General features: G+C 35.6%; 1 protein-coding gene across 3 annotated transcripts in view; it reads left to right on the plus strand.

Moving 5' to 3' along the window:
• pde4ba (phosphodiesterase 4B, cAMP-specific a) overlaps positions 1-26,378 on the plus strand; it is a 171,362-nt gene that overhangs the window by 972 nt on the left and 144,012 nt on the right. Inside the window, exon 1 of one of the 3 annotated variants that reach the window (XM_083566848.1) lies at positions 20,809-20,870. The exons of 1 other annotated variant lie outside the window; for it this stretch is intronic. Coding sequence is in view for 1 of the 2 variants with exons in the window: in XM_083566846.1 (XP_083422972.1) it covers positions 20,965-21,012 (48 nt within the window). In the remaining variant the exon portion in view is untranslated. Of the gene's footprint in view, positions 1-20,808; positions 20,871-20,949; positions 21,013-26,378 lie in introns of those variants that run through there. One more of the 3 variants, XM_083566846.1, reaches the window with a different exon arrangement.

Below are 26,378 nucleotides of genomic sequence, written 5' to 3' on the forward strand. Positions count from 1 at the left end.
GTCACCATCAGCTGTTCTCCATTATCAGATGGTTGTTGTTGCATTGGTTATTTTACGTGCAAAGAAACCACTGTAGAGACCTTTACACATCTGGATGATTGTCTACACACTCTAAAGGTGTCCAGTAGATGATGAGGTTATCAAAGGTGTACTAATGTCTTTAATGGTATTGTAACATGCCACCAATAGAAGGCAACAAATTACTTGTAGAGATCAGAATGGACCATTAGAGTTTCAATTAAAACCAGTACAATTCTTATTATAACCATTAAAACAGTTATGAATTCTATCAGGGTTTTTATTTTTTCAACAGGGCTGTGTGAAGAGAATTCCCAGCGCAGCGTGTACCATTTATAAACCTCTTTAAACCCCAAGCCCGAAATGTTGTTAGAGATTTCAACAAGTGTTTCCTGATTAAAGTGCAGTGGCAACTTGAGCAAGCGAAGGTGTGTAAAGTTCCTCCGAATGCGCGATGTAGATAGCGATGTGGTGTGCTGCAAAGTCAAGCTACACCGATTCAAGTGCTAGTCCTTTATGTAATTTGTATACACTGGAACAAAATGCTTTTTCTCGACTAACACAAAATGCAGATGCAGGGAATTGTATACAGGAAGTACATCATGTGCAGCTACAGTGTGCACACCCTCATAATTTCTGCTAGAGATTTCTGGCAGCTGGTGGATTTTGAAATACAGGAAGTACCAGTGACTGTTATTGGTATCTGTGTGTGTGTGCATGTGCACGCATGTGCGTGTTTTGTTTTTATCTGTTTTATCTTTTGAAAAACCTCCTGTTTAATGATGTTTCTCCTCATGAGTAAGAGCATCAAGAGACCTTTTTTCCAAAAACCTACTAGAAGCTCTTGACAGCTAGCTGCTAAACATATAAACACAAATAAACAATTTTTAATCCTATGCATGCAATTTTGAAGATCTTTATATTTACAATTAATTTACATGATCAATTACAAAGGTATAATTGCAGGCTATAGTAGCTGTGTAAAGCAGTTATTAAGGTTTGGAAGGTCATGTTTGCCCTGGTCTGAAGCATTCGTCTGGTTTTAGAATCACTTGATTTTGTCAAATTTGTTTGCATTTACTTTAATCTTACATCATCATAAGCTTGCACAGAGAACACAACATGCCTCATCATTTTATGTGTACACTATATTGCCAAAGGTTTGCTTACACTTGGTCATAACAATAGTATGTGCTTTTTGAGCATCACATTCCAAATTTAGTCCCAATTTGCTTTTATAATTCCCTCCACTCTTCTGGGAAGATGTTCCACTAGATTTTTAAGTGAGCTTGTGCACAGTTGTGTTCATCAGCCACAAGGGTGTTAGTAAAGACAGGTACTGATGTAGCTGAGGATTTCAAAGGGGTGCAGTGTTCCAATTCATCCCAAAGGTATTAAGTAGGGTTGCTATAAAATACAAAGACATGCTATACAATTATTTGCCTTCAGCTTTGTGGTAACAGTTTGGAGAAGAACCACATATGGCAGGAAAGGTGAGGTGTTCCAATACTTTTGTTCATATAGTGCATTATTGTGATGCAATATGTAATATAATAATGTATACAATTACTGTATTTTCTGGACTATAAGCCGCTACTTTTTCCCCACGCTTTGAACCCTGCGGCTTAAACAATGAAGCAGCTAATATATAGATTTTTCTCGGGTTTTTCCTGGTTTCACAAGATTTAAGCCAAAAAACGGAGCCCCATAACAATAGACCAATGAAATTGCCGAACGGGTTCAGGTGAACCAATGAATCTCTTTATATTAAATCAGATGCGCTCCCACTGAATCGGGCCGCACCACATCATAAATATGGATGAGGTTCCTCTGACGTTTGACCTGTCGCTCACTCGGACTGTCTACAGGAAATGAGAATCATTCATCACGCTAAAAAAACACACTTCACCTGTGTTCTGAGCTGCACGGCATCGGGAGAAAAGATTCACCCATGGTGATTTTTAAACGCACAAAAATGCCAAAAGAAAAACTCCCAAGAGAAATAGTGAAAGGAAGAAGGAAGACAGTGAACAATGACTTTCTTGGTAGGCTACTGTTTAGATACAAGCCGTTGAGTCTGGGTCATGGAATAGCTTGCTAACTCCAGTTGCAACAGAAATCATATAAGCACAGACACAAACTCGTGCTTTTTTATTTTTCTTGGCAACAGCGTTACAGGTTAGTCAAAGAAACTTAGAAATGAGCATCAGAAAATAATAAGGACATATTCCTCGGTCTTGCACACATGCAGTAATACCAGAAAAAATGCGACAGTAGGCTATTCCCAAAATACCGCTCTGCTCTTAAAGGAGCCGCAACATATTTCACCCATTACACCGTGTAACAGGCACTGTCTTTCATTAAATCCCATGTAAAGTTCATTAGTTTCAGTGTAGACACCTGCGGCTTATACACACACTATCTACCGCGGCTTATTTATGTTCAAAATAAAAATCTTTAAATTACGGTATATAATATTTATATAAATTACAATTTATAATAATTATATAAAAGAAGAATAATAATATAACATTATACAAATTATTTATATGAAGTTAAATATTTGAAACATTAATAATTACAACATATGCGCAGGTTACTTTATTTCCTGAACGAGTGTTCAGTCGAGTATAGATTGTTTTGACATTCAGGGACATTGCACCACAGTTCCACTCACACCACCTCCTACGAGTCATCTCGGGTTCAGGACCACGGGGTGCTTTCTGGACCACATGACAGCCTTCAGGTTCAAAACTTTTCATGTGAAGCATGCTGTTTTGGATTAAGTGCCAGTGTGAAAGCCCCCTTAGTTAGCTGTGAGTCTTACTGGCATCGATACGTGTTTAAGATTTATTTGACTGCATTACCAAGGTTTGTTTTGTCACTAAATAAACAAACAGAGCGATATTTGGTATTTTGATTCATTAATATATTACATTTTACTATTAATAATGAATATGAAAAGTTTGGTAAACATTACATGCTTCCTCTGTAGTTTTTTAGTCTTCCGGTATTGTACATATTGGTTTAATTCATTTGTATATGGCTGTTAGCAAATTGACTTTGTCGCAAAGCAGCGTTATATAAATTAATAGATTAAGAATATAAATTTTAAGTGAATAAATGTTTCCCTATAATTTTTTTTTTCTCTTCTACATGTTGAATACAATGGCATCTTGTGCAAGCGACAGTGTCTCGAAATGTAGAATGTTACACAGCACTAGGGATTTGAGCTGAAAATGAGCATTAAAGTTAATAATAACTAACAGAGCATGATATAAACAGATTTTAACATTTATACAACCTGAATAAATTACCCTTGAATACAGTTCTCCTTAATCTGAAAAGTAGAACGCTTTTACAAGGCGAAGAATATTTAATTAACCCCTTAAATATCCAGTGATCCTTAAATAATCCTCTTTTACTACAGATGTAGTGCTCCATACCATAATTACATTTTACACCTCATTGAACTGCTTGAAGAGAATTCACACAACATAAAGAGCAAATTGTTGCTTACGAGTTAAAGACCCACAAAGCTGCTTAATGCCCAAACTGACCTTTACATACAGTATATAGTGCGATTATGCAGCCATGTTTTATTGGAAAACACAGCTTGCTTTTCTGACCTACTAACAGAGCAATAACATAGTTTTTCCCCCTCGACCTAATTTTTGGGAGAACATGCATAAATATTTTGCCTGCATGTTGTTAGCATTTATCAAAATTCGATGTGATGCGAATCGTGTCGTGATGTACCGAGTTGCAAATTTATGATACGTTCTGCAGACAAATTGAGCGATTTGTTTAACAAGTTGACACTGAGTGATTTCTTCCTCTTGTGAACTGCCACCCAGTGTCTCATAGGCTGTTGTGGCTGCCTCATTGCTTGTTGTTGCTTTCTTGCCGATGAGGTCATCTCTGTGTGATTTTATTTATTTTTTTTTTTTTTGCTTACGGTCCGGGTTGTGCTGATCCATATGTTGCTCTCATTACATACAGAAGCTTTAAAGTTGTGAAGTGGATGATATTGATTACCTTCTCCCCCAGCTTCACTGACTGCTATGATGTTTTGCTGACTGAGAGGATGGTAAGGGTAAATTCTCCATTATACAAGAGATATAGATGGAAAGTTCCCAAAAATGTATTATTTTGGGGTATGAATAAGAAGGTTAAATATTTTTCTATAACATTATGTTGTGAAGTGTTTTGCTTCATTTAAAAATAAATAAAATAAAATAATTTTTTATGACATTATACTTTCTTTTGCAATCATAGCAATTATATACTATATACAATCGTCTCCTGTATGAAATAAATGGATGCCAGCCAAAAATTCATTTTTGTATTGTTTAAGCCATAAATCATCCTCCCACACTCTTTAAACACACACAGAAAACATTTGCTAGAATATAGCGAGATGAATTGTGTAAATTCGTAGAAATGTCACATTTATTGTAAGTACTGTAGTACAGTACAGTACTGTAGCGTAGCCTGTGCATAGTTTCTCCGCTTCTTTATTGTTTGAAATGTCTTATGGCGTCAAAAAAGGGCTGAGTTAAAGATACACGTCACTGGATTCTTTATTTTCATTGGCTAAATCTGTGATGAATCTGTTATGTCTTCAACTCCACCCTTTATTTTTTAAATCAGTGGATACTACAAGCAATAATTAAAAAGAAACCTACGGTTTCTTATAATGCTACTCATTTCTTATGATGAACTGAAATCGTGACCATTCGGAAATACTAAATAGTTATGTGCAAAATTGAAAATCTTGATAAAGTGGGACCGCGAGATTTGAACCGCGATAAACTGAGGAAAGATTGTTTTATGTTACTATATACTATAAAAATATGTCATTCTTTTTTTTTTTCCAGACAAGTTTAAGACAAAGAACTGCACCTTGTCACATGCTTGAACACAATATTCCTGAAAGATTTCCTATGTTGGAAAACCTAAAGGAAAAGCATGCATGCAGTTAGGGGTAGATAGATATATCAGTAAACAGCATGCAGATGAATGACTGTAACAAATGTCTGACACTGGAGACTCCTTACAAAAATATAACAAACATTTTACAGAAAGTAAAAAAAAACTATTATAATTTTTGATTAGTTTTTGTCATAGGCTTTCGATTTCCTGTCGCTTTTGTTCTACATGTTGTAGCCGTTGTTATTAAAACTATAACGGATTAGAACAAATCCATAATCCATACCTTCTGAACAAACAGATTAAAAATTTCGATATTGCGTAATATTGATAATATGCAATACATATACGTAATATTACAGAATATAATCTGGATTATCACAATGAATATAAAAAGTGTACACACTTCTGTTAAAATCCCAGATTATGATGTGAAAAAAATGAATAAAAGCACATTAGAAACATTGTTTTCTAGTTCCAGAAAAGTTCAGAAATTACTGTGATTTATCTTGTGATTACATCTCAAAAACCTGCTATTATTAAAGAGGCGTGTGGACTTTTTATATTTAATATCGCAAAATTGATGAAAATCAAGGTAAGAATCATTGCTCCGTACTCTGAACACTACAGAAATTGGAAACATTACCGTTTTTCTTCCTGGAAATTGAGACAGCTTGGCGTGATTTGCTGTGGTGCTTACGGCAACTAGAAACTGAAGGCCCGCTGTTCAGAGGCTTACTGGCGACTCATTAGCTGAACCGATATTATAGGCACTGAAATGAAAATGAGTCTATCTACACTCCTCTATCTGAAACGCCTTTTCGTGCCTCAGCTTTGCTTTGAAGAAGCAATCAGACCAGCACTAATCACTCAAGTGTCGCAGGCTTTGAATTTCATTGTGCAGTTATTTAATCAGTTCATTACAATAAAGAACTCATTCTGTTCACATATGGATGATTGTGGGGGAAAAGTTATGATGTTGTGAATGAATTTAGTTGTAGAGGAATAATATGTTTTGTTCCAAATTGGCTGACAAACAAATGAATGCAAACCACGTCTGCTTTTAAGGTATTTTGCATTTGGGTGGCCAATGGGTCACGTTTTTAAAAGCTCCAAACCACTAAATGATTTCATGTAATAAATTGGTAAAATATCGATTGCTGTGACTTTGGTAAATATCCCCATTATTCTTCCATTTGTTACGTTCTGACACAGGTCGCAACATATAGGGAGACCTAACCTGCAAGCACTTAATTAATGCTACACTTGATTTTATGTGAATTGTTCTGGAAATTAGTTCTCAGTCAGTGTATCAGCATGTGTGTGTAATGTAGTGTAGTACTATTGGCATCAGTCCAACTATAAATAAGAAATTGGAAACCCGCCCCCCCAAAAAAAACCCAAAAGCCTTGTAGATAGGACATTGTGTGTCAGTATGGAAGAAAGCAGACAGAAAATACAATTCCCAGCAGCCCCTTTTATCGAGCCCATGCCGGTTTGTTGCTTAGCCTGCCATAGCCTTCTTTGTGGTCTGTATGTTTATAGTTGTACTGCACTGTGTATGGTTGGCATGACATTAAAGCCAGCTTGACTTGACTTATTCCTCAATTTGCAAATAAAAGTCTGCACTTGCATCTGCTGCCTTAGCCTCCATGACATGACAGAAAGCTTCACCAATACTATAAATGTAGACTTTATTTAGTCCATGCAAGCCCAAGAGGAGCAGATCTGGGGAAATCTAATACACTTGCCCAACTTATTTCATTTTTGGACCAACTCCTGGTGAGTCCTGAAGTCTGGTGTAGTATTAAGAAGGTGGTTTGGGGAGGGGCTACCACTGTGCAAAAAATGTGCAAAATGTGTGTAAGGCACAATATACACTGACCATGCATAACTTTATGGATGGCCATCGATCAGGCATAACATTATGACCACCTGTTCCTTCCTTGGACCACTTTTGATAAATACTGACCACTGCAAACCAGGAAGAGCCTACAAGAGCTGCAGAGATGCTCTGACCTCGTCGCCTAGCCACCAGAGTTTGGCCCTTGTCCCTCCAAATTTTCTCAAATCTTCACACTTGCCCATTTTTCCTGCTTCTAACACATCAACTTTAAGGACTAAATGTTCACTTGCTGCCTAATGTACCCCACCCACTAACAGGTGCCTGATGAAGAGATAATCTTCATAAAAGTGTTATTCACTTCACCTGTCATAATTTTATAATGTCATAATGTTATGCCTAATCGGTGTATGTTGAGAAATATAATGCATATAAATGTACAATATTTGACATGTACAATGGTAAAAAAGAAAATTAAACAGTGTATGTACAGTTGGTATCCAGATAGATGATATAGATAAAAATCTAAAATATGTTGTGAATGTACAGTGGGGCAAAAAAGTATTTAGTTAGCCACCAATTGTGCAAGTTTTCCCATTTAAAAAGATGAGAGAGGCCTGTAATTTTCATCATAGGTACATTTCAACTATGAGAGACAAAATGAGAAAAAAAATCCAGAAAATCACATTGTTTGAATTTATTTGCAAATTATGGTGTAAAATAAGTATTTGGTCAATAACAAAAGTTCTTCTCAATACAGTGGAACCCGGTTATGTCGATGTCCTAGGGGGGTGCCAAAAAGCATCGAGATAACCGATGATCGAGATAAACGAAAATCAATATGGCGGCAATATATTAACGTGCTTGAAATTTCTTTATGTACATGTTGTGCTAAATAAATGAGAATGTGCATGCACGTGTTTTTTGAGTTTTTTTTTACACAACAGCGTTGCCGCGATTTGTTTGATGAAGGCATGCTATAAAAATGTACATACATGCACATTCGTTGTTATCGCTCATGCATATCCCGGTACGTGTCTTCCCACCGGCACTCTCTCAACGGCTGCGCTTTTCTTCCCAAAGCGCATCGCGGATTCCCCCCCCCGATCCTGCCGTTGTTCATTCTATGCTTTTGCTGCTTATCCCACGTTCCACGCTGCGCTCCTACCAAGCGCGGCTTTCGCTTCCCGTTCATTGCATAACATTTAACAACAAAAGGCATAAGTGCACTAACTAACAGCAGAGATTCACCAGTATACAATACAACACCTGTAGCATCTGTAGAGTTCTTCTGCGGCTGCACAGTGCCGATCATGGCAAAATTTTCCCCCCTTGTGCTCGAGATATCAGGGTTCGGCGACATAAAAAAGTCGACATAACCATTAAAAAATGCTTAGACAAAGCGAGAATTTGGCAGTTCTACTTCCAAAACGTTGACTTAATAGGGTTGTCGAGTTAACCGAGGTCGAGATAAGTGGGTTCCACTGTACTTTGTTATATACCCTTTGTTGGCAATGACAGAGTTTTGACCAAAAAGTTCTATTTTGGTTTCATCTGACCATATGACATTCTCCAAATCCTCTTCTGGATCATCCAAATGCAGATCTACAATTTTGTTTCTGGTGTCCTTTGACGGCTCTTTGGATTTGGCCATAGTGGAGTTTGGATTCTGACTGTTTGAGGTTGTGGACAGGTATCTTTTATACTGATAACGAGTTCAAACAGGTGCCATTAATACAGGTAACAAGTGGAGGACAAAGCCTCTCAAAGAAGTTACAGGTCTGTGAGAGCCAGAAATCTTGCTTTTTTGTAGGTGACCAAAAAAACCCATAATTTGCAAATAAATTCTTTAAAAATCAGACAGTGTGATTTTCAGGATTATTTTTTCTCATTTTGTCTCTCATAGTTAAAGTGTACCTATGATAAAAATTACACTCCTCTCTCATCCTTTTAAGTGAGAGAACTTGCACAAATGGTGGCTAACTAAATACTTTTTTGCCCCACTGTAAAATTATAAACAGTTAGAATTATACAGAAATGATACAGAGTGTACAGGTTGAAGTAGAACTACTGAAGTGCTAAATGGCAGGTAGTTGGGTCCCAGTGATGTGTTGGGCAGTTTAACCACACTTTTGCAGGGCTTTCTGTTCACATACAGTGATACTGCCAAACCACAATGATGGAGTTGGATCAAATGATTTTAGTGATGCAGTGGTAAAAGCTGGTTAAAATCTTGCCGGACAGTCACCCCAAGACTTTCTCAAGTCTCCCCAAGTCTGGAAGATGCTATTGCGCCTTCCTATCTCACATTGAAGTGTTTACATGTCAGTACAGATGGAAATCATGCTGCTTTCTTGCTCTGCTGAGGGCATCATTCCGCCTTGTTGTGAAGAGTTTTTTATTTAGAGGCAATATCGCTCCAATCACTGACACTTCAAGTGAACATAACAGGTTTTTACCAGAGAAAGCTTTGAGACTATGTTTTCGGTTTATGAGGACTTAGGAGTAGGAGATGAGGGAATAAAATCTAATGCTGCTGGTAATGGTGCAGTTTCAGTTATTAGTTCCTCTGTAACTCTGTAACTCTTTAACTGTGTGCCACTGATTTACTTTGTCAGCCGGTATTCATCATGATGTTATCAATTAATGGCTAGCTTGAGGCGCCTGTATTGTTAGCTTTAGTTTAGTTAGAAACGTACCAGCGCTATTTGGATCCCACTTCATGTAGTGTTTGGACATTGGACCTCTTTGAGTGTTTAAAGGCTCCGGCATGGAGAAGCTGGTGTTGAATTTATGATGATCTCAAATGTTGAGCTATTTTTTGAGTTGCTAAGTAGCTTCTGGTTCCATAATCGGTTCCATAATCTCAAATGACTGTATTAGACTGTAGGAAGGACATTACTCATAATCTTACATTCCAGTGCTCATGTTAGTTCTCACTCTCCAGTGTTCTGTATTGTTTAAAGACTATAACCACACTCGGGATATCACCCAAATGAAGATGGGTTCCCCTTCTGAGTCTGGTTCCTCATAACATCTAAGGGAGTTTTTTGCCACAGTCACCATGGCTGCTCATCAAGGGTAAATACACATCATTCACAACTCTTAAATTCTGTAAAGCTGCTTTGAGACAATGTCTGTTGTGAAAAGCGCTATATAAATAAACTTGACTTGACTTAACATTTATGCTACTGTATACCTTTGATAAATGTATCATAAGAAAACAACTGATGGTGCCTGTATTCATAGCAACCAATATCTAACTAATTAATCATTTGATTAAATATATATAAATATATATAATAAATATAAATAAATATAATAATATATTATGTGTCAGGCAGTCATTCATGCAATGGTATGTAAAATGATCCACCTAAACAGCTACTTTAATTGGGGTACATTATTCAGCAATCAGATATTTATTTATCAATCACAGGACACCCATAAATCCATAGATTCTTATTAGAAAGTTTGGAATAATTTCAAACTAAAACACGAAGAAAACACCTTACAGTGCGTTTACCTTTTTTAGAGTAATCTAAAATGGATTTTTTTAATAAAAATTTTTTTTTTATTTGTATTCGCATTTTGATTAAAATATGGCAACTACGTGCATTAATGGGTTTTCACAGATATTCTTGTGTGCAATTTCAGCAATAAAATGTGAATTTTTCTAAAAAGGAAACAAATGACTTCATTTTAAGAGACTCGTCAAATTTCTTCTTGTATATTTAATATTGCTCTTTAAAAAAGAAAAAACCCTTGCAGACATGGGAAAAATATGTAAAGATCCACAGTAACATGAGCTCAGTATCAAACCACCCTGGAGCAAGTTAATAAATAGCATTAATGTTATTAGACCAAGTACACCGTGTTTTACATTTGGGAGCAGAAGAAAGAAAGTAATAAAATGCAGAAAATCCACAGCATTGACTTCCATTACCCCACACTGTCAAGGCTGTCAAGGCTGCTATTCTTAATCATTTATTTTCATATGAAAATGTTCAATGATTATATGGCCTTGAGCTGCTGTTGAAGACAGACTCAGGCAGAACATCAGGGCTGAGATGAAAAAGCAGGGTTTGGCATTTGAGATACTGTGCGTCCTTGTTTGTAACCATGAAAAGAACTAAACTCTGAGAGCTCACATGACACTGTGCAGTCCAATCTTTGTCCAGAGCTTAGTTGTCTCCTGAGGCTGAAGTATGGGATCTCTGTGTGAGGACAGAGAAGCCGTTTCTTCTCCAAGCCAACTTGGAAGCAGATAATGCATCATGAAGTCTCCTCGGCCTGCTTTATTCTCTTTCTTCTGTCAGTTTGCTTGCAGGCCTGGTCTGCTCATGCACTATTTCCAAATAAAAGGGTGAAAGAAAAAAAAAGGCATTGCGAACTTGACATTGTGTCTGCTACACTGACTGATTTTTCATTTCAGAATAATTGTGGATTAATTAGTCCAAGCAATTTAATAAATGCTTGCTAAATTAAAGCTATTTATTAGCAACTGGGCTTCTGGAGGAAATATATATACATTAGATTATAATGCAGAAAAAGGAGACAATTGGACATTAATATTCTCTGTGTACTTTAGCAGAGTTAATGCTCATTATAGAAGCACTTGACTGACTGCTGGATTCAGAGCCATATGCTCCAGAAAACATAATCTCTGAAAGAAAAAATAGAAAGTTAAAGATGCTGCTCACATCAGTTGAGGACGACCACATGCTGTTTGCTGGACTGCTGACTATAATGTTAGACATGAGTAGAAGTAGAACTGAAAATATATATTTAATGAGATATGTAATGAATAAAATTTGACAGGTTGTGCTCTCATAGGAAAATAATAATGTTACAGTTGAAAGACAGAAATGGGGGTTAATTCTTTTTATGGCAAGGGAGACATTTACATTTATTTAAGAACAATGATTGATTTTATTACTATTATTCATTATTATTCATGTTTTATTTGACAATAAATTTACAGATAAAATTCATCAATACTTCATCGATTTAATCGTATTATTGTTAAATAAGAACACTTTATCATTAGTCTTCAATTGTAGTCTCCAGTATACAGTTTCTTGTGAATGAGTCATTTCTATAAAAACAAAAATGCCTTTGGAAGGAGCACATTAATATACATTAAACCAGTCCAGTCAGAGGTGAAGAGAACACCGTCTGACCAATCACACTCAAGTACTGTGGTATAAATGAGCTTAACTCATGTCATGCCTATTTCTTGCAAACAAAATAAAAACAGAATGTTTGTGGTTTTATATATATATATATATATATATATATATATATATATATATATATATATATACACAGTTTTCAGCACTGTGGGTGTTTTTGAGCTCCACATTTCAAACTATATCTCCAATGGTATGTGGTGTTTTGATTTGGGGAAACCGACAGCACGAGCCATCTGGTGTCTTCATGAATGGGAAACGAGACAGAAGTCAGAGACTGATCACTAACTGCATTGCCAATTCCACCTGCAAGCCAAGCCTCCCATCACTTGGATCTGAGACAGGGGGACTAATCTAGCATTCCACATAATATGTGTATTGCCAATTGCTCTTTTTGGCATCCCAGACTGATTGGTATCAGTGGAAAATGCTGAAAAAACAAATTTCTTTTATACAATTGGAATCTGTGGCATTGCCTTTTATTTACAGCAGGTAAAATAATTAAATGTTGGAAAACAGACAGCTGAGGTTACAAAAAGTTAAGCATATACTGTACGTAGGAGCTTGGCTATTTATTCATCTGCCTTTATTATCCTCAACTTTATCCTGAGTTATCATTCAGAGCAATTCCAAGTATTCATCTTCTTAGCATGTTTTAGAGCTTGTTGTGAAAGTCAGATATTGATTTTTTTGGGTCAGTTGTGTCTATTTCATCCAGACAGATCTGCTCAGTTCAAACTTTCCCCTGTCCTTCTCTCATCCCACTCTTATCTCTAAGGGCTTAGGGATTTAGAAAAGCCCAGAACATCTGTCATGATTGCAGTCATCTGGGACGGTTTTGTCTGGAAGCAACACGGCCCCTTGGACCTTCTGTCCTCTCGTTCCACCGTCTGTCCTTTTAGCAGGCACATCTCTACTTGTAATGAGCAGGAGGTCGGATATGTAAGGGGGAAAGAGACAAATTGAAAAGGAAACATGGGTAACATGTTTCTGTTTGAACAGAAATATGTGTTTTTCCTGAATAAAAAGGAGGCAGCAGGGGAAAGGTTTTTAATGCTTAATCTTTTTCAAAACAGTTTCTTACATTCTATTTCTTAGATTTTGCTGCATTCTCAGTTGTTTCATGTCTTCCTATTTCTTTTACAAATGCACTATATAGACAAAAGTATGTGGACACTTTAACATAAAATTCGTATGTACTTTTTGATCTTCCCATTCCAAATGAGAATATTGAAGTTAATAATACTAAACGTTTGTCATTTTACATATATAAAAAAAGGCCTCCTATGGAGGAAACCTTTAAAGAATAATGTGAACTTGGACATAACTCGTGTGTCCAAGCTTCATCATATCAAAGACTATACATTTTAATTTGTTAAATTTGCTTATTCATAGATTATGTGTATAATCTATCGTACAGGTCCCTAACATTTTAGAAACTATAAACTATTAAAGACAACACATTCATATAAAACATGATTTGTCATAGCTGGAACTACCATTTGACCAATCTGACCAATCATAGTAATAAATTCTATTGCCATGTGATATAAATGTATTTTTTGGCAGCATATAATAAATATGTTATATTATATTCAGTATAATAGAACTGACAGCAATACTGTTTTTTTTTTTTTTAAACCAGGTCTAAACATCCTATGATATTATGGCATATACAGTAGTATGTGACTTCTTAACTATACATTTGCAAAGACTGAATGTTTGTGAAACGTCTGAAAGTGCTAATTGACTCATATAAAAACTGTTGGTTCAATCAAATTGAGGGTTTTTTTGTCAATTTTCTATGCTAGACACCATGGATAGAACAATATTAAAATATTATAGGTTTTAAGGCATTGATCTTTTGTGGCATTTGGCAGACAGCTTTATGCAGAGTGAGTTACAATTATCGTATTTATACTACTGAGTAATTGAGGCTTAAGGGACTTGCAAACAGAAGTCCACTATCTTACCCACTGAGCTTCCACTTCCCTTTCAGGCTAATCAAAATTTCCAGATTTCAGTTGATTCTGATAAGTGGAGTTTCTTTGCACTAATAACTTTTGCGTTCTTTCTGTAGATGATGTCATGAATGCCTACTGTTACTGTTAATGCCTCTCATCCTATGAAATAAAACAACTTGCAATTTGAGTGTAAATGAATCCATTGAAACACAGAGCTGTTTTCTTTGCTCTTTCCAAGAATTTAGTAATCACTGACTAGCAATGAAAAAGATTTTTTTACTCATTATCCCAGATGGCATGATGTTTTTACTGAAATGAATGAACTGTAATTAGGCAGTTTGCTTGTAGATATTATGCTATTTGGGCACTCATTAACAACTTTAAAAAGCAAGAACAGAGAAAGATATATGCATTACTAAAGTTACACTTAAATCACAAATCCATTACATATGATCTGTTAAAAGGATAAAATTGAGAATTAAGTATGTGAACTGAGATGTTCTCTTCAGAGTGTATTTCCACCTCATTGCCTGTGGTTACTGGTATTAAGTTGTGACCAAAACAGTTATGACCTTTCAAGGCACAGACTTCTCAGACCTCTAAAAATGTGCTGTGGTAATAGGCACCAATACATTCTGTAAGTTGCGATGTTGGGACTTGTTTGTCCAGCACATCATGTTGCATTGTGAATGATCCTACTAAAAGAGGCCACGGCCATAAGGAAATGATTTTGCCATTAAGGTCTGGTGTGGTTATGCTGTTTCATATGTAGCATGGGTTCCAAAACCTTTCCCCTTAGTTTGCTTCTTAAATGCACATTAATGAGCCTGGGGCACTCCTAATCCTGTCACAGGTTCACTTTGTTGTCCTTTGGTAGGAACAAACCACCGAATACCAGGAAGGCCCAATAAGACCTGCTATTTTACCTGCCTTTATATTATAGAATTTTAAACCTTTAGCTAGTAAATGTAAAAGTATGATGTCAGGTGTGCTGTGTTTCTACTAACAACTGCAATATCGGCTGCAAATCCACGGTTGTTTTCAGAATAGACAGAATAAAAGCACAGAAGCCATGATTCTCTTACATTTTAATATCGAAGGTGATATTTTTTCTGAAGCTTTACAACATTAGTATGTCACAATAAATGCATGAGTTATTCAAAATGTAGTAAATTGTGACCCACCCATCTATGAATAAAACATGTGTAATACCTTCGACTAATAATTTAGACCCAGTATCAATTCTCTGACTCATGCTGTGAAACACACGAGGACTATTTTCTGAGGAATAATGCATTTTTTATGTAGCCATGTTCATCATGCCTTTGGGGTTCAATTTAAGACTCAGTATGAGATAGTGAGTCATGATTTTGTTACTGTAGAAGAAAACACGAATAGAGAGATTGGATACAGTTTAGGTTTCGTCTAAAACAAATATCACACATGCAAAGTAATTTGTTCTAACTATGTTTTAAAAGTATTTCAACATCTCCACAGCTGCCTGTCAGCTTATGCTTAAGCACAAAAAGAAATAGATTTTGTATGGGATAATCTTACATTTAGCCTTAATTTGAAGGGCTCTAAGATTCAAAGTTGAAATGTAATGTAGCTAAATATGGAGAGATAGATAGTGAGCAAAGTGAAATACATTAATTTAGACAAATAAACAATTATATAATTATTTTCCATAATTTTCTAACAAAATCTCTCATGTAGTTTAATTAGTATTATGTTCTTTACAGCAGGTAAGAGTTGTGTCATTACGAAGTGGTACAGTACAGCATTTAGCCAAAATTCTTTAGACACCTGACTATCACACCTAAAAGTGATGTTGTAGAACATCCAATTCCAGAGGTGGTTCCAGGTTTGCTGTAACTGCAACCTTCACTCTTCTGGGAAAGCTTTTCACTATATTTTGGACCAAAGTGATTAGGATTTGTTTTAATATTTAACCTTTCAAGGCACAGACTTCTCAGACCTCTGAAAGTGTGCTGTGGTAATCGGCACCAAGATATTCTGTAAGTTGCAATGTTGGGCCCCTATGGATCAAAACCTATGGACTTGCTTGTCATGTGTTAATGAGCCTTACTTTGTGCACAGAGGCATCGTCATGCTGGAACATGATTGAGACCGTAGACTCAGTGAAGGGAAATTTTAATGCTACATTATACAAAGACATTCTAGATATTTGTCTGCTTCGAAATATGTGGCAACATTTTGAAAAATAACCACAGATGGTTGTGTTGAACAGGTCTACAGAAACATTTAGACACATATCAGCTAAATACTAATAAAGAACCCAAAATATTTGTTTTGCAAAAACTGCAGAATATCACTGATAAATTTTAAGCTGGTTTGAGTTTTGGGTTTGGTCTCTGAAAGAAACCCCTGGTTTACTAACAACGGACATCTATTCAGCCAAGGAAAACAATAGCAGTTGGTGACAGAATCACTATGAGAGAATAATGAAAAAAAAATTTCAACAACTTCCACAAGAAGCAGTCCACCATTCAAAGACGACTTTAAGAGCAGAAACACAGAGGCTATACCACAAAAAAGTTCTGGAACCAAAAATAGTGCCACCTAACTGGTATTCAAAAAAAGTTTCATAATTCCAATTTATCATGATCCAAAACAAATGAGCTTATCGTTCAAATGTAGTGGGTTGACAGGCATGTCATGACTTGGGTTTACAATCTTTGTTGATGATGTGTAACTTTTTATGGTATCAGCAGAAGGAATTCAGAAGTCTCCAGAAACGTTCTGCCAATTTACAGAGAAACACATCCAGTCTAAATAGTAGAAGCTTCGTCAACGCACCAGGACTTCATCCGAGGAAACAAGTGGAAGGTTTTAGACTAGCCTAGACCCAACTCAGCTGAGCAGCATCTATCTCCCTGATAAGAAGATTAAAGGGAGAAACCCTACACAAATAACAACCACAAGAAGCTGCTGTACAAGCCAGGAAAACAAATAAGAAGAATGAAACATTGTGGTTGATGTTAGTAGGTTGCCAGTTATTGCAAGCAAGGGATATGCAAATTTCATTCACTGTTCCAATACTTTTGCTTATCCTATTATTAGGTTGACTGCCACCAAAGGTGACATGATCTAATGTACCAAATGTAGTTGTAAATATGAATAAATGCAAGCTGAAATTATGGTCATCAATCTCATGTTTATCTCAAACACTAAAGCCTTTTAGTATGCAGCAAAAGGCTGCCATTTTAGAGGAGACTATGAATGAAGACTGTTTATGTCTAAACAGATGTTCAATAATCAGGCATAATATCTTTATGTTGCTGATAGAAAACATTCTCAGGTTAGCAATGCACCAACTAGCACAGGATCAAAACATGGTGTCTTGCAGTCCTTCTATCTTTAACAGAGCACACACACTTCTAAAAGCAGTTTGCAACCAACCATCGCTTTCACCTCAAGGATTAGAGAACTTCAACAGATCAGTCTCTGGCGGTGTACAGATCATCCTCAGGTTACGCAATCAATATTTGAGATGGATCTGCTGAAAAAAAGTTGACATATTTCAAGACTGGACTACTTTATTGCCGAACACACTTAAATGTCAAGTTTAAACTTCCTGTGTTTTCTATTGACCTAAGAACAGAAAGAAGAACACAGACACTGGATTATTCTGTATTCCCTCTATATACAGAAGCAGAGTGTTGATTTTCTGCCTCCTCTCACTGTATAGATGAATAAATGATGTGGAAGACTATAAGCAGACATCACAATCAGAAACAGATGGGCAATAAACATTTAAACATTTCCTTTTAAATTAATGAGTGTCTGGCATTTGAGGCATAGCCTAAATATTTTATTGGATGTAGTTTGTTTACAAATATTCTGCTCTTTGGGATGCAGATGATAATGAGAAATCGGTCAGATGTGGTCAATTTCACTGGCTCACTCTCCTCAATAGGAAAAAGGATCTAAACGTTTTTTTATATAATCTGGATAGAATGATGCAAACAAATATCCATAGTATGAAATGCAATAGATTTACAGAGTAAACCCAGCATGCTAATAAATATGGATAAATGTGGGCATGGAGCTGCACTCAATTTGGGGGAAACCGTTCATCATTCTATTTGATGGGTTTGAAGGTTTTAGATGCAATTTATTATGGATTAGGCTTCTATTTTTAGGACACGGCTGACACTAGAATGTTTCTTATACCCTTAGCACAACTTACTAAGATTTCATTTTTGTATTTGTTTATTTCAATGCACCTGTAATATATTAAGCATTCAGACGTGCTAATTTACGCTTGGTAACAAAGAGCTAAATTGCTAAAAATATTCCATACATAACATGTCTATCTCTTTCTGTTTTCTGCACAAAAAAATAGAAGGCTGTGAAATTGTATTTAAGCACTATTTATTTATTTATTTTACTTGGCAGTATTTTATCCCAGGCGTCTAAACAAGCTGAATACAAAGTACAAACCTGACACGGCCCTCTGTCATAAAATTTGAACCTACATCCCCATGGTGGCTAAAAAAGGAACAGGATTCAAAAACACAAATCAGCTTTAGAGAATTAATTATTAATCTAGGTTCATCTGGAGCACACACTCACAATATGACACTGGTTTAGGAGAATCCTCACATGCACTGACAGAGACTCTAATGAAGTCTTCACAGCATCTGTGTGAACATGGCCAAGAGTGTCCATTACCCTCTCATAACAGTAATTTGAAAAATATATATATATTTTTATTACATTTATTATAATTTATAGAGTTAATGTTAAGAGGAAGTAATATAGGATACACAATACCACAACTTTGTTAACTTAAGTTGGTCAAAAGGTATGATAAATTGCTGTATCTATAACTGCAGCTCTGACAGAAGCTTTGCCTGTAATTCAAATGACAGGTTTATGAAAATTTGTATTATATTTCATTTTTTCTTTAGTAACATCAGGTAATTGTATGACATTGTGTTAAAAATGTATACCGGGTACTTGTTTTTTACAAAAAGAAAACCCACACTCATTTCTACATTTACAGGAAAAGTCTCCAGTATCATTGTTTTGTAAGGAATAGTCAAACGTAAAGCAGGATCTGAAAGAAAATTCCTACATGGAAATCAGAATAAAAATGAAAAGCTATAGTTTTGACATTAACTTTTAAACAAAAAAAAAAAAGAAAATTGCTGAGAAAACTTTACTGCTGCTGTACCATAAGTGATAAGTTTTTTATATTGTTAACAGTTTCTATTTTAAACAGTGATTTTTAACTATAAACAGTTAAAAATCACAATACAATTATAAAACCACAGTCATAAATGTAAAGTGTGATTATGGGCAAACTTCTGCGGTATAAAACACAAACAGATTCCTATTAGGTTCTGTGCCTCATGTAGTACTTCAGATTGTTAGGGCGTTGATGGGTGTAGATGTGTGTTATTGGTTATTAGATTTAAATCCAGACTAGACCGCCCTGGAGACCGGACGTTATGATTCATAGTATAGTAGGATTTGAGATGAGATTGTATTTTTTCAATATGTGGAAGTATTCTTGATAAAACCACATCCTTTCGCTTACTTATTATATTATTTATTGTTTTGGTGTCAGCTCTTATTTAACCTATTCAACTCTAATGATGCCAGCAAAACCCACATCGGTACATAGGACAGTAGTTCTAGTTGACATTCTAGTTAATAAATTATATACTTTAACATGAGTAAACAGTGTAATGGAAGTCCATTTATCATTCATTACTCATTTAACTATATACAGGAATCAAATAACGCAGTAATATTTTCTGGATTAACCAAGTGTGTCTGGGATGAACACTGTTTCAGATAAAGTGTCTATCTCTATTAAACTCCCATGCCTGCACCACTGGCTTGGAAAAACTGGTGTTTATGTACATTTGCCCCCACGTGAGAGTCACGCGACTGTGATTTTGGGATCAAGTGCCAAGCAGTACTCCGACTGGGTAATTGCAATATATACCTGTTTAACAACCAGGAAATCCCCACTGTCCCTGTTACCACGCTTCTGCTCATTTGTTTCATTCTTTCGGAAACTTCCCCCCCCTCCCTGTTGGCATGAGCTGGAGCGTCAGAATCTCCTCCGAGACCAGAGCTACAGGGTCCAATAAAGCCTCCTAATAATGTTATAATGGCTCCCTTATCATCAAGTTTTAAAACTAAACAATTCAGCAAAGGGAATATTTTGATGAACATTGTTCATTTGGCTCACATAATATTCAACTGCGATGTCCTGGAGCTCCTGTTTGTGTTTCAGTATGAAGAGCAAATGTTTCATTCTGAGCTTTATAATTATGGAAATGCCTCCCTCTGTGTCCAGGCATTGATTTTTGCCCTAGACTGCTCAGTGGTGTGTGAAAAAGATTGACGACATGTCACATGTTTAGAACAGGCTGTCCAGGTTTTTATTTTATTTTAGCAGTTCATAGTTTCTACTGTAGCTTCAGTGTACAGACCTTCGTTTGCAATGTGTCCTAAAATCTGAACTATATGATGATGATAATGATAAATAGCAAGATGTTCAGATGAACTGTTATCAACTATTAAGCCAGATATATTTTTTTATTTGTATGAGCATTAAACATTTATGGAGGTCTCTGTAGTATAATCCGAATAAAACATAATTTCTTTTGTTATAAAATGTCTTGTATTACAAGCTGAGCCACATGCAAGTGTTTATTAATTTATTATGCATGCAACTCTAAGACAAATAAAGAAAACCATAAATTAAGGATGAACCCAGGAAAATCCTAACATTAACATCCATGGAATACAAATGTGTGCTACAGAACGTGGTGCAAGGTGAGGTGAGCTAATCAGGGCTGACAAGGAGCGGGTGTGAGTGATTAGTGACACGTGGCTGATGGGATACATAGTTCTGTGGCTCTAGTCATAATCCTGGTAGGAAAATGATCTATTTCTTACATAATCGCTTAAATTGTCAATATTAATTGTCATTAAAATTCATCTCTTTAACCTAAATTATTATAATTTAATGCCTACGAGGAATCTTTCACTAACTTCAGTGAAACTAGCAAATAAGGTCTGCAGTGTGAGGAATATAAGACTCTACCCACTGTTTCTGAAAGGGCCACTTTTTCTTGTCAATTTTGTGTTTCTTTATTCAATTTTGTTTGCTCTCTCGATCCTTCTCTGAAAATCAAAGTCATTCTACATGACGTTACATGTATCACTTTGGCAGAGGCTTTTACTTTTGCCATTACAACCCTTAAAGCCAGGTCTGATCCAAGCCTTTTGCTTATAAACATGGTGGCATTGAAGCCCTGCAGAGCAGAGTTTTCACCTTTTAATCCCGGACGAGTTTAGTACAGTTGTCTGAGAGCAGAGAGTGCAGGAGACTGCTACATAAATAAGCTCAGTGATTGATGTGCAGTTTCCACTGACTGTTACTAGGACACTGCTTATGCTGCCATCAGTCTCCTACAATTCCACTTCTCCCAGGGGTCATCCTGTCCTCCTCAGCATGTGGCTGATGTAGCACTTCCATCTTTGATCAAGGCTTCAGAGGACAATTGAGTTCTACTACTTGGATGAAACTAGGCCGTATTTGACAGATGGAATATAACTTATCTTATAATGGATATCGTGGTTAATACTTGAATGTCTCTGGCTTGTCAATCTTGTGCAATATTATTCCATAAGGGTTATGAGGTATTATAAATCTGATATGCATAACAGGACTTCACTATTAATCATATTTCCTGTGAGTTTCCATTATAGACATATTGTGAAGGGCAGCAATAACAGAGCAACTTAACATTTGGAACTTATTGCATCATTCACATTGCTTTAGCACTAGAGTGACTCTCACCCAGCAGTGAGAATGTTATGGAATTGGTACTGGGAAGAGAAGCCGCATTCGAGTAGTGTTAATAGAGAATGCTTTTAAATTGTTAAGTATATACTAGACCTGTAGGACTCAAGTCTGAAGTTTTTGGACTTGGACATGTCTCAGATTTACAGTGCTGAAATTTGTACATGTCTTGGATTTACTGACATTTATACTTGGACTTATCTCAGATTTACTGGAATTAGTACTTTGCCTTATCTCAGATTTACAGGAATTTCTATTGGATATGTCTCAGAATTACTGAAATTTGTACTTGGACATATCTAAGGTTTACAATGCTGAAATGTGTACTTGTCTTGGATTTGCTGACATTTGTACTTGGACTTATCTCAGATTTACTCAAATTAGTAGTTGAATATCTAAGATTTACACTGCTGAAGTTTGTATTTGTCTCAGATTTGCTGAAATTTGTACTTGGACTTCTCTCAGATGAACTGGATTTTCTACTTGGATATATCTTAGAATTACTAAAATTTGTACTTGTACATATCTTAGATTTATTGTCTTCCCTAAGCATTTGTAAACATGTCAGTTTGTTTTTTATTTTGCATTTACAAAGGTTGAAAAGTCGTCATTCCTTTTCTGGAATATGTAGCCTAATTATCAGTGCAATGCAACAAGCTGATTTGGCCTTGAAAAGAACATGAAGTTTTTGTTCTTAAGCTTGGCGTAGGTCTTGAGCTTAATGTTTGTCTTGTACTTGAAAACGGAGGCCTTGACTCTAGAACTACAAAATCAACAGTGTAACAGTTCCGGTCTCAATGTTCATAATTTTATATATATATATATATATATATATATATATATATATATATATATATATATATATATATATATATATATATATATATATAAAATTATGAACATTGAGAATGCAAATGTAGACCCACAAGCAATTGCTTGGAGGTTAAAAGGTTTAGACAGCTCATTTTCCAGACAGAAACAACAGTTTTGCTGGCTCTGCCTTTAAGTGTGCTATCAGTAAAAAGAAAATTCAATCCAGCAAGATTAAAGGATGTGTAAGAAGTGTAGTTACAGTTGTCAGGCTGATGTTGAAAAATTGGACTGATTCAATTTAGATGTTCTGTACCAGATATTTCACTTTAGAATTTCCTCTTGGAAATCAATAGCATGTCTGTCTATCAGTTTTACAATGTCAGGGTAATGGGTGACAGTAAATAGCTTCTAAAGTAATTAATCACACAATTATGTTTCTGTAATCTAAAACCGTATCATGTGGCGGAGAATGAATTAACTTTAAGTCATCCCCCAATATAGCCAGCTGAAGATTCAGTGCACTCCCTGCATGTAAGAGGATCTGTGGGATTTTTATATGAGAAGTTTAATCTGTATTATTATATGGAATTCTATTGAATTAAGTTTTGATGCTGGAAAATAACTACCAAATAACACAGTGGTTCACAGAGAGTATTGAAGATGCTTTGGTTCTTCAAAAACACTTTTGTGGCCACTTTTGTTAATTTACATCTTTTGTTACCACTCATACAATGGTGGGAAGCTGATATTAGCAACAAAAAAGGGTGTAGTAAGTGCTAATCATTGGCAAACATAAAGCAGGTGCCTTGTGACTTGGGGCAGTGGATGATATGAAGTGTAGTCTCTTGGCATAAACCTGACACAACAGCTGTAATTTTTGATTATTACTTTATTAATAATTTTTATTAATATTCATTATTTACAGTGTTCTTTATTCTTATCCACAAATACAATTTAAAAAAAAAATGTCTTTTGCTAAGTAAGTAAACAATTTGCACCACAAGTAAGGCTTCAGGACAAAGGAGTTCACATATTTCTGTAAAACATTACATTCAATAGGGAGGAAAATGACAGGCTGATAAGAGAACACATTTAACAGGAACTAACTTGTCTCGCCACATCACGGTTCAGCTTTCACGGTCTCACTGTAACGTGGGTTTTTACATGGAACATATAAAAAAATTTGCGGATTTTTTGCTGTATCGTGGGATTTTGCGGTATAAAGGTTGTATTGTTAAAAGTTATTTTTATTATTTTTGCAGTAAAATAAGCATTTTCTATCCTAAAAAATTTAAGCCTTCCCGAAGAGCTGTAATGCTCTTTTTGGGTACGCAGTACATTAATTTCATCGTCATCACCTTCATCATCATTAGTATTCAACCCTTATTCGTCATCATCTTCATCATTTAAGTTGTATCTTCACTGGTGAGTACCCATATAGAATTTATTATGTTAAAAATTATGTAGGTTTAAGAATATTGAAAGTGTTTAAGAGCAGTGGAAAGATTTAAAAGCGTGTCGGGATGGTTTCTAAAGCCTTAAGATATACAGGTATTCTGTATATGTATAATGTAATTCTGTCGTGCTGGGAAATACTGTATATCAACTTAGAACATTGTGATACATTTAATACTTTGCTCTGTTACTGTGGATTAGTAAACTAGTGCAGAAGAATTTCCCCTGCCAAAAGAAATGGTTATTAAAGGAAATCTAAATTCCCTTACTAGAGGAAATAGCTTGGTGGCTGCTGTCACTTTGTCTAATTCAAGTGATTAGGCCCCCTCAGATTAAACACTGAAGATCCATTATACTGCTACAGTTATTGGCATCGCCACAGAATGAAATTTTAAACGTATTTGCATGGCTTTTTAATGGCAGTAAACAGCCCAAGGGAATGCTTATTATATCAAGAAGTAGATGAAATCAGTGCCAGGCCGAGTTACACACAACACTAAAGGAACGAGTTACACACAACTCTGTCATAAAGAACTGTACGGTCTTCATTACATTTTATTGGACAGCAATAATTGGATTTAGGCAATTCAGATTGTCTGGGTTTGCCAAAATTTGGATATGATGTGCTGAAAAAAATGTTACAAGGTCTAATTTGCCCATAAAATGAAAAATAATTTTCTACCAACTCATTATAGTTATGTAGCTAGCTACATCTAATGACCTAATTAGCTAACGGATAATTAGCCTGATTCTAATAGGAGGTTCACACTTTCAAATGTTGCTCATAAGCATGCTTTGGTATGTTAATATCTTCAGCTATTCTACATTATATTTTAATGATCACACAAATATTAATGTCACATCTCCTTCAGTGACATCTGATTAAATGCAATCTTTACTCAAATTTTATCTACACACCATAGCAAAACTTTTGCAGATGCCCTAATCCATAGCAACATTTTGCAGTCTTAGAGATGCTGGGATTTAAACTTCCAATCAGAAGTCCAACACCTTATCCACTGAGCTACCACTTCTTACTATTCACCATGAATGAAGCATTTTGGAGACGAAGCAAGCATTTAAAATGAATGAAAGTACATTGGAGTAAATCTACTTATGCAAGGGGGTAAAATACTGTATAATCCTCTTGGAGTCAAATGTGATCTAAGTGCATTATAGTGTCAGAATAAGAATACATTATTGATCCCATAGGAAAATTATTGAAAAGTAATGATGTATTCAAAACAACAGCAATTTGCCAACAAACAATCTGTCAATTGATTGATTGATTGGTTTAAGCAAGTTAAGCCTTCGATTTTATAACAAGAAGGTGACTAGTGTGAATAATGTACACATAGTCACATATAATCATCTGAAGTTGTTTGACCTGCCTGGCCATATAAATTATAACACCCAGTTTATGTTACCTGTTTGTTAGAATAGAACACAAGATGCAATACTGATTCAATAAAAGGATCTTAGAGGAAAAAAACACACTTATGTTTTTTTAATCTGGGAGTTCTGCACATTTCAACAGAATTAATTGACATTCAGGTTTGGGGTTAGAATAGAAAGAAATTAGATTAAAAGTAAGAGAGACACTAAACCACAATGGCAATAATGTGGAGTAAAACACTTTTTGTCCCATAATGTATGTTTCTCAAGTTTGCTTCAGAACCAACCTAAATGATATGCTAATGTACTACTATAACATTGTACCGAAAATGGAATATAAAGTAAAACAATAGAAAAAAAACATACACAAACTAAAACATTAGCAAAGCCCTCCTCTACACTGTAAAACTCTCTGATGATGGGAGTTTAATGATGTGAAGCTGCTTTGTTAATTAACGCCCAGCTTCTAGCCAATTACAGAGTAACACCAGAATAATCAATAGTTCTGACCTGGGTCCTAATGTAATTCAGTGAGCATGATTAATAATAAGGCTAGGGGTAGCTCCTGGGGTCTGTTTTGATCTTGGGTTACTGTCCAATCGAGTCGGGTCCTTCCGATAAATGTGTTCTGGATGAAAGAGAACTTTGCCTGTAATTCATTTTATATTTACAGTACAGTAATTTAGATATTGCAATAAAATCTAAAACAAATCGAAATGCACCAAACTTCAGACAGAGGAATTGTAAGAAATAATGCTATATTGTGTAGACAAAGGGGTTTGGGACATGCCTGTGCATAGCATTTATGATGCTTTCAGAAACATTGCCAAAGATCTGCTTGCTTTTAGATGGACATTTTGAATTCAGTCTTTTAGGATTTATGACTGAATTTAAATTATATAGAGTGCTAC

The sequence above is a fragment of the Silurus aristotelis genome (genome assembly GCF_946808225.1).
Source record: "Silurus aristotelis genome assembly, chromosome: 2".
Lineage (NCBI taxonomy): Eukaryota > Metazoa > Chordata > Actinopteri > Siluriformes > Siluridae > Silurus > Silurus aristotelis.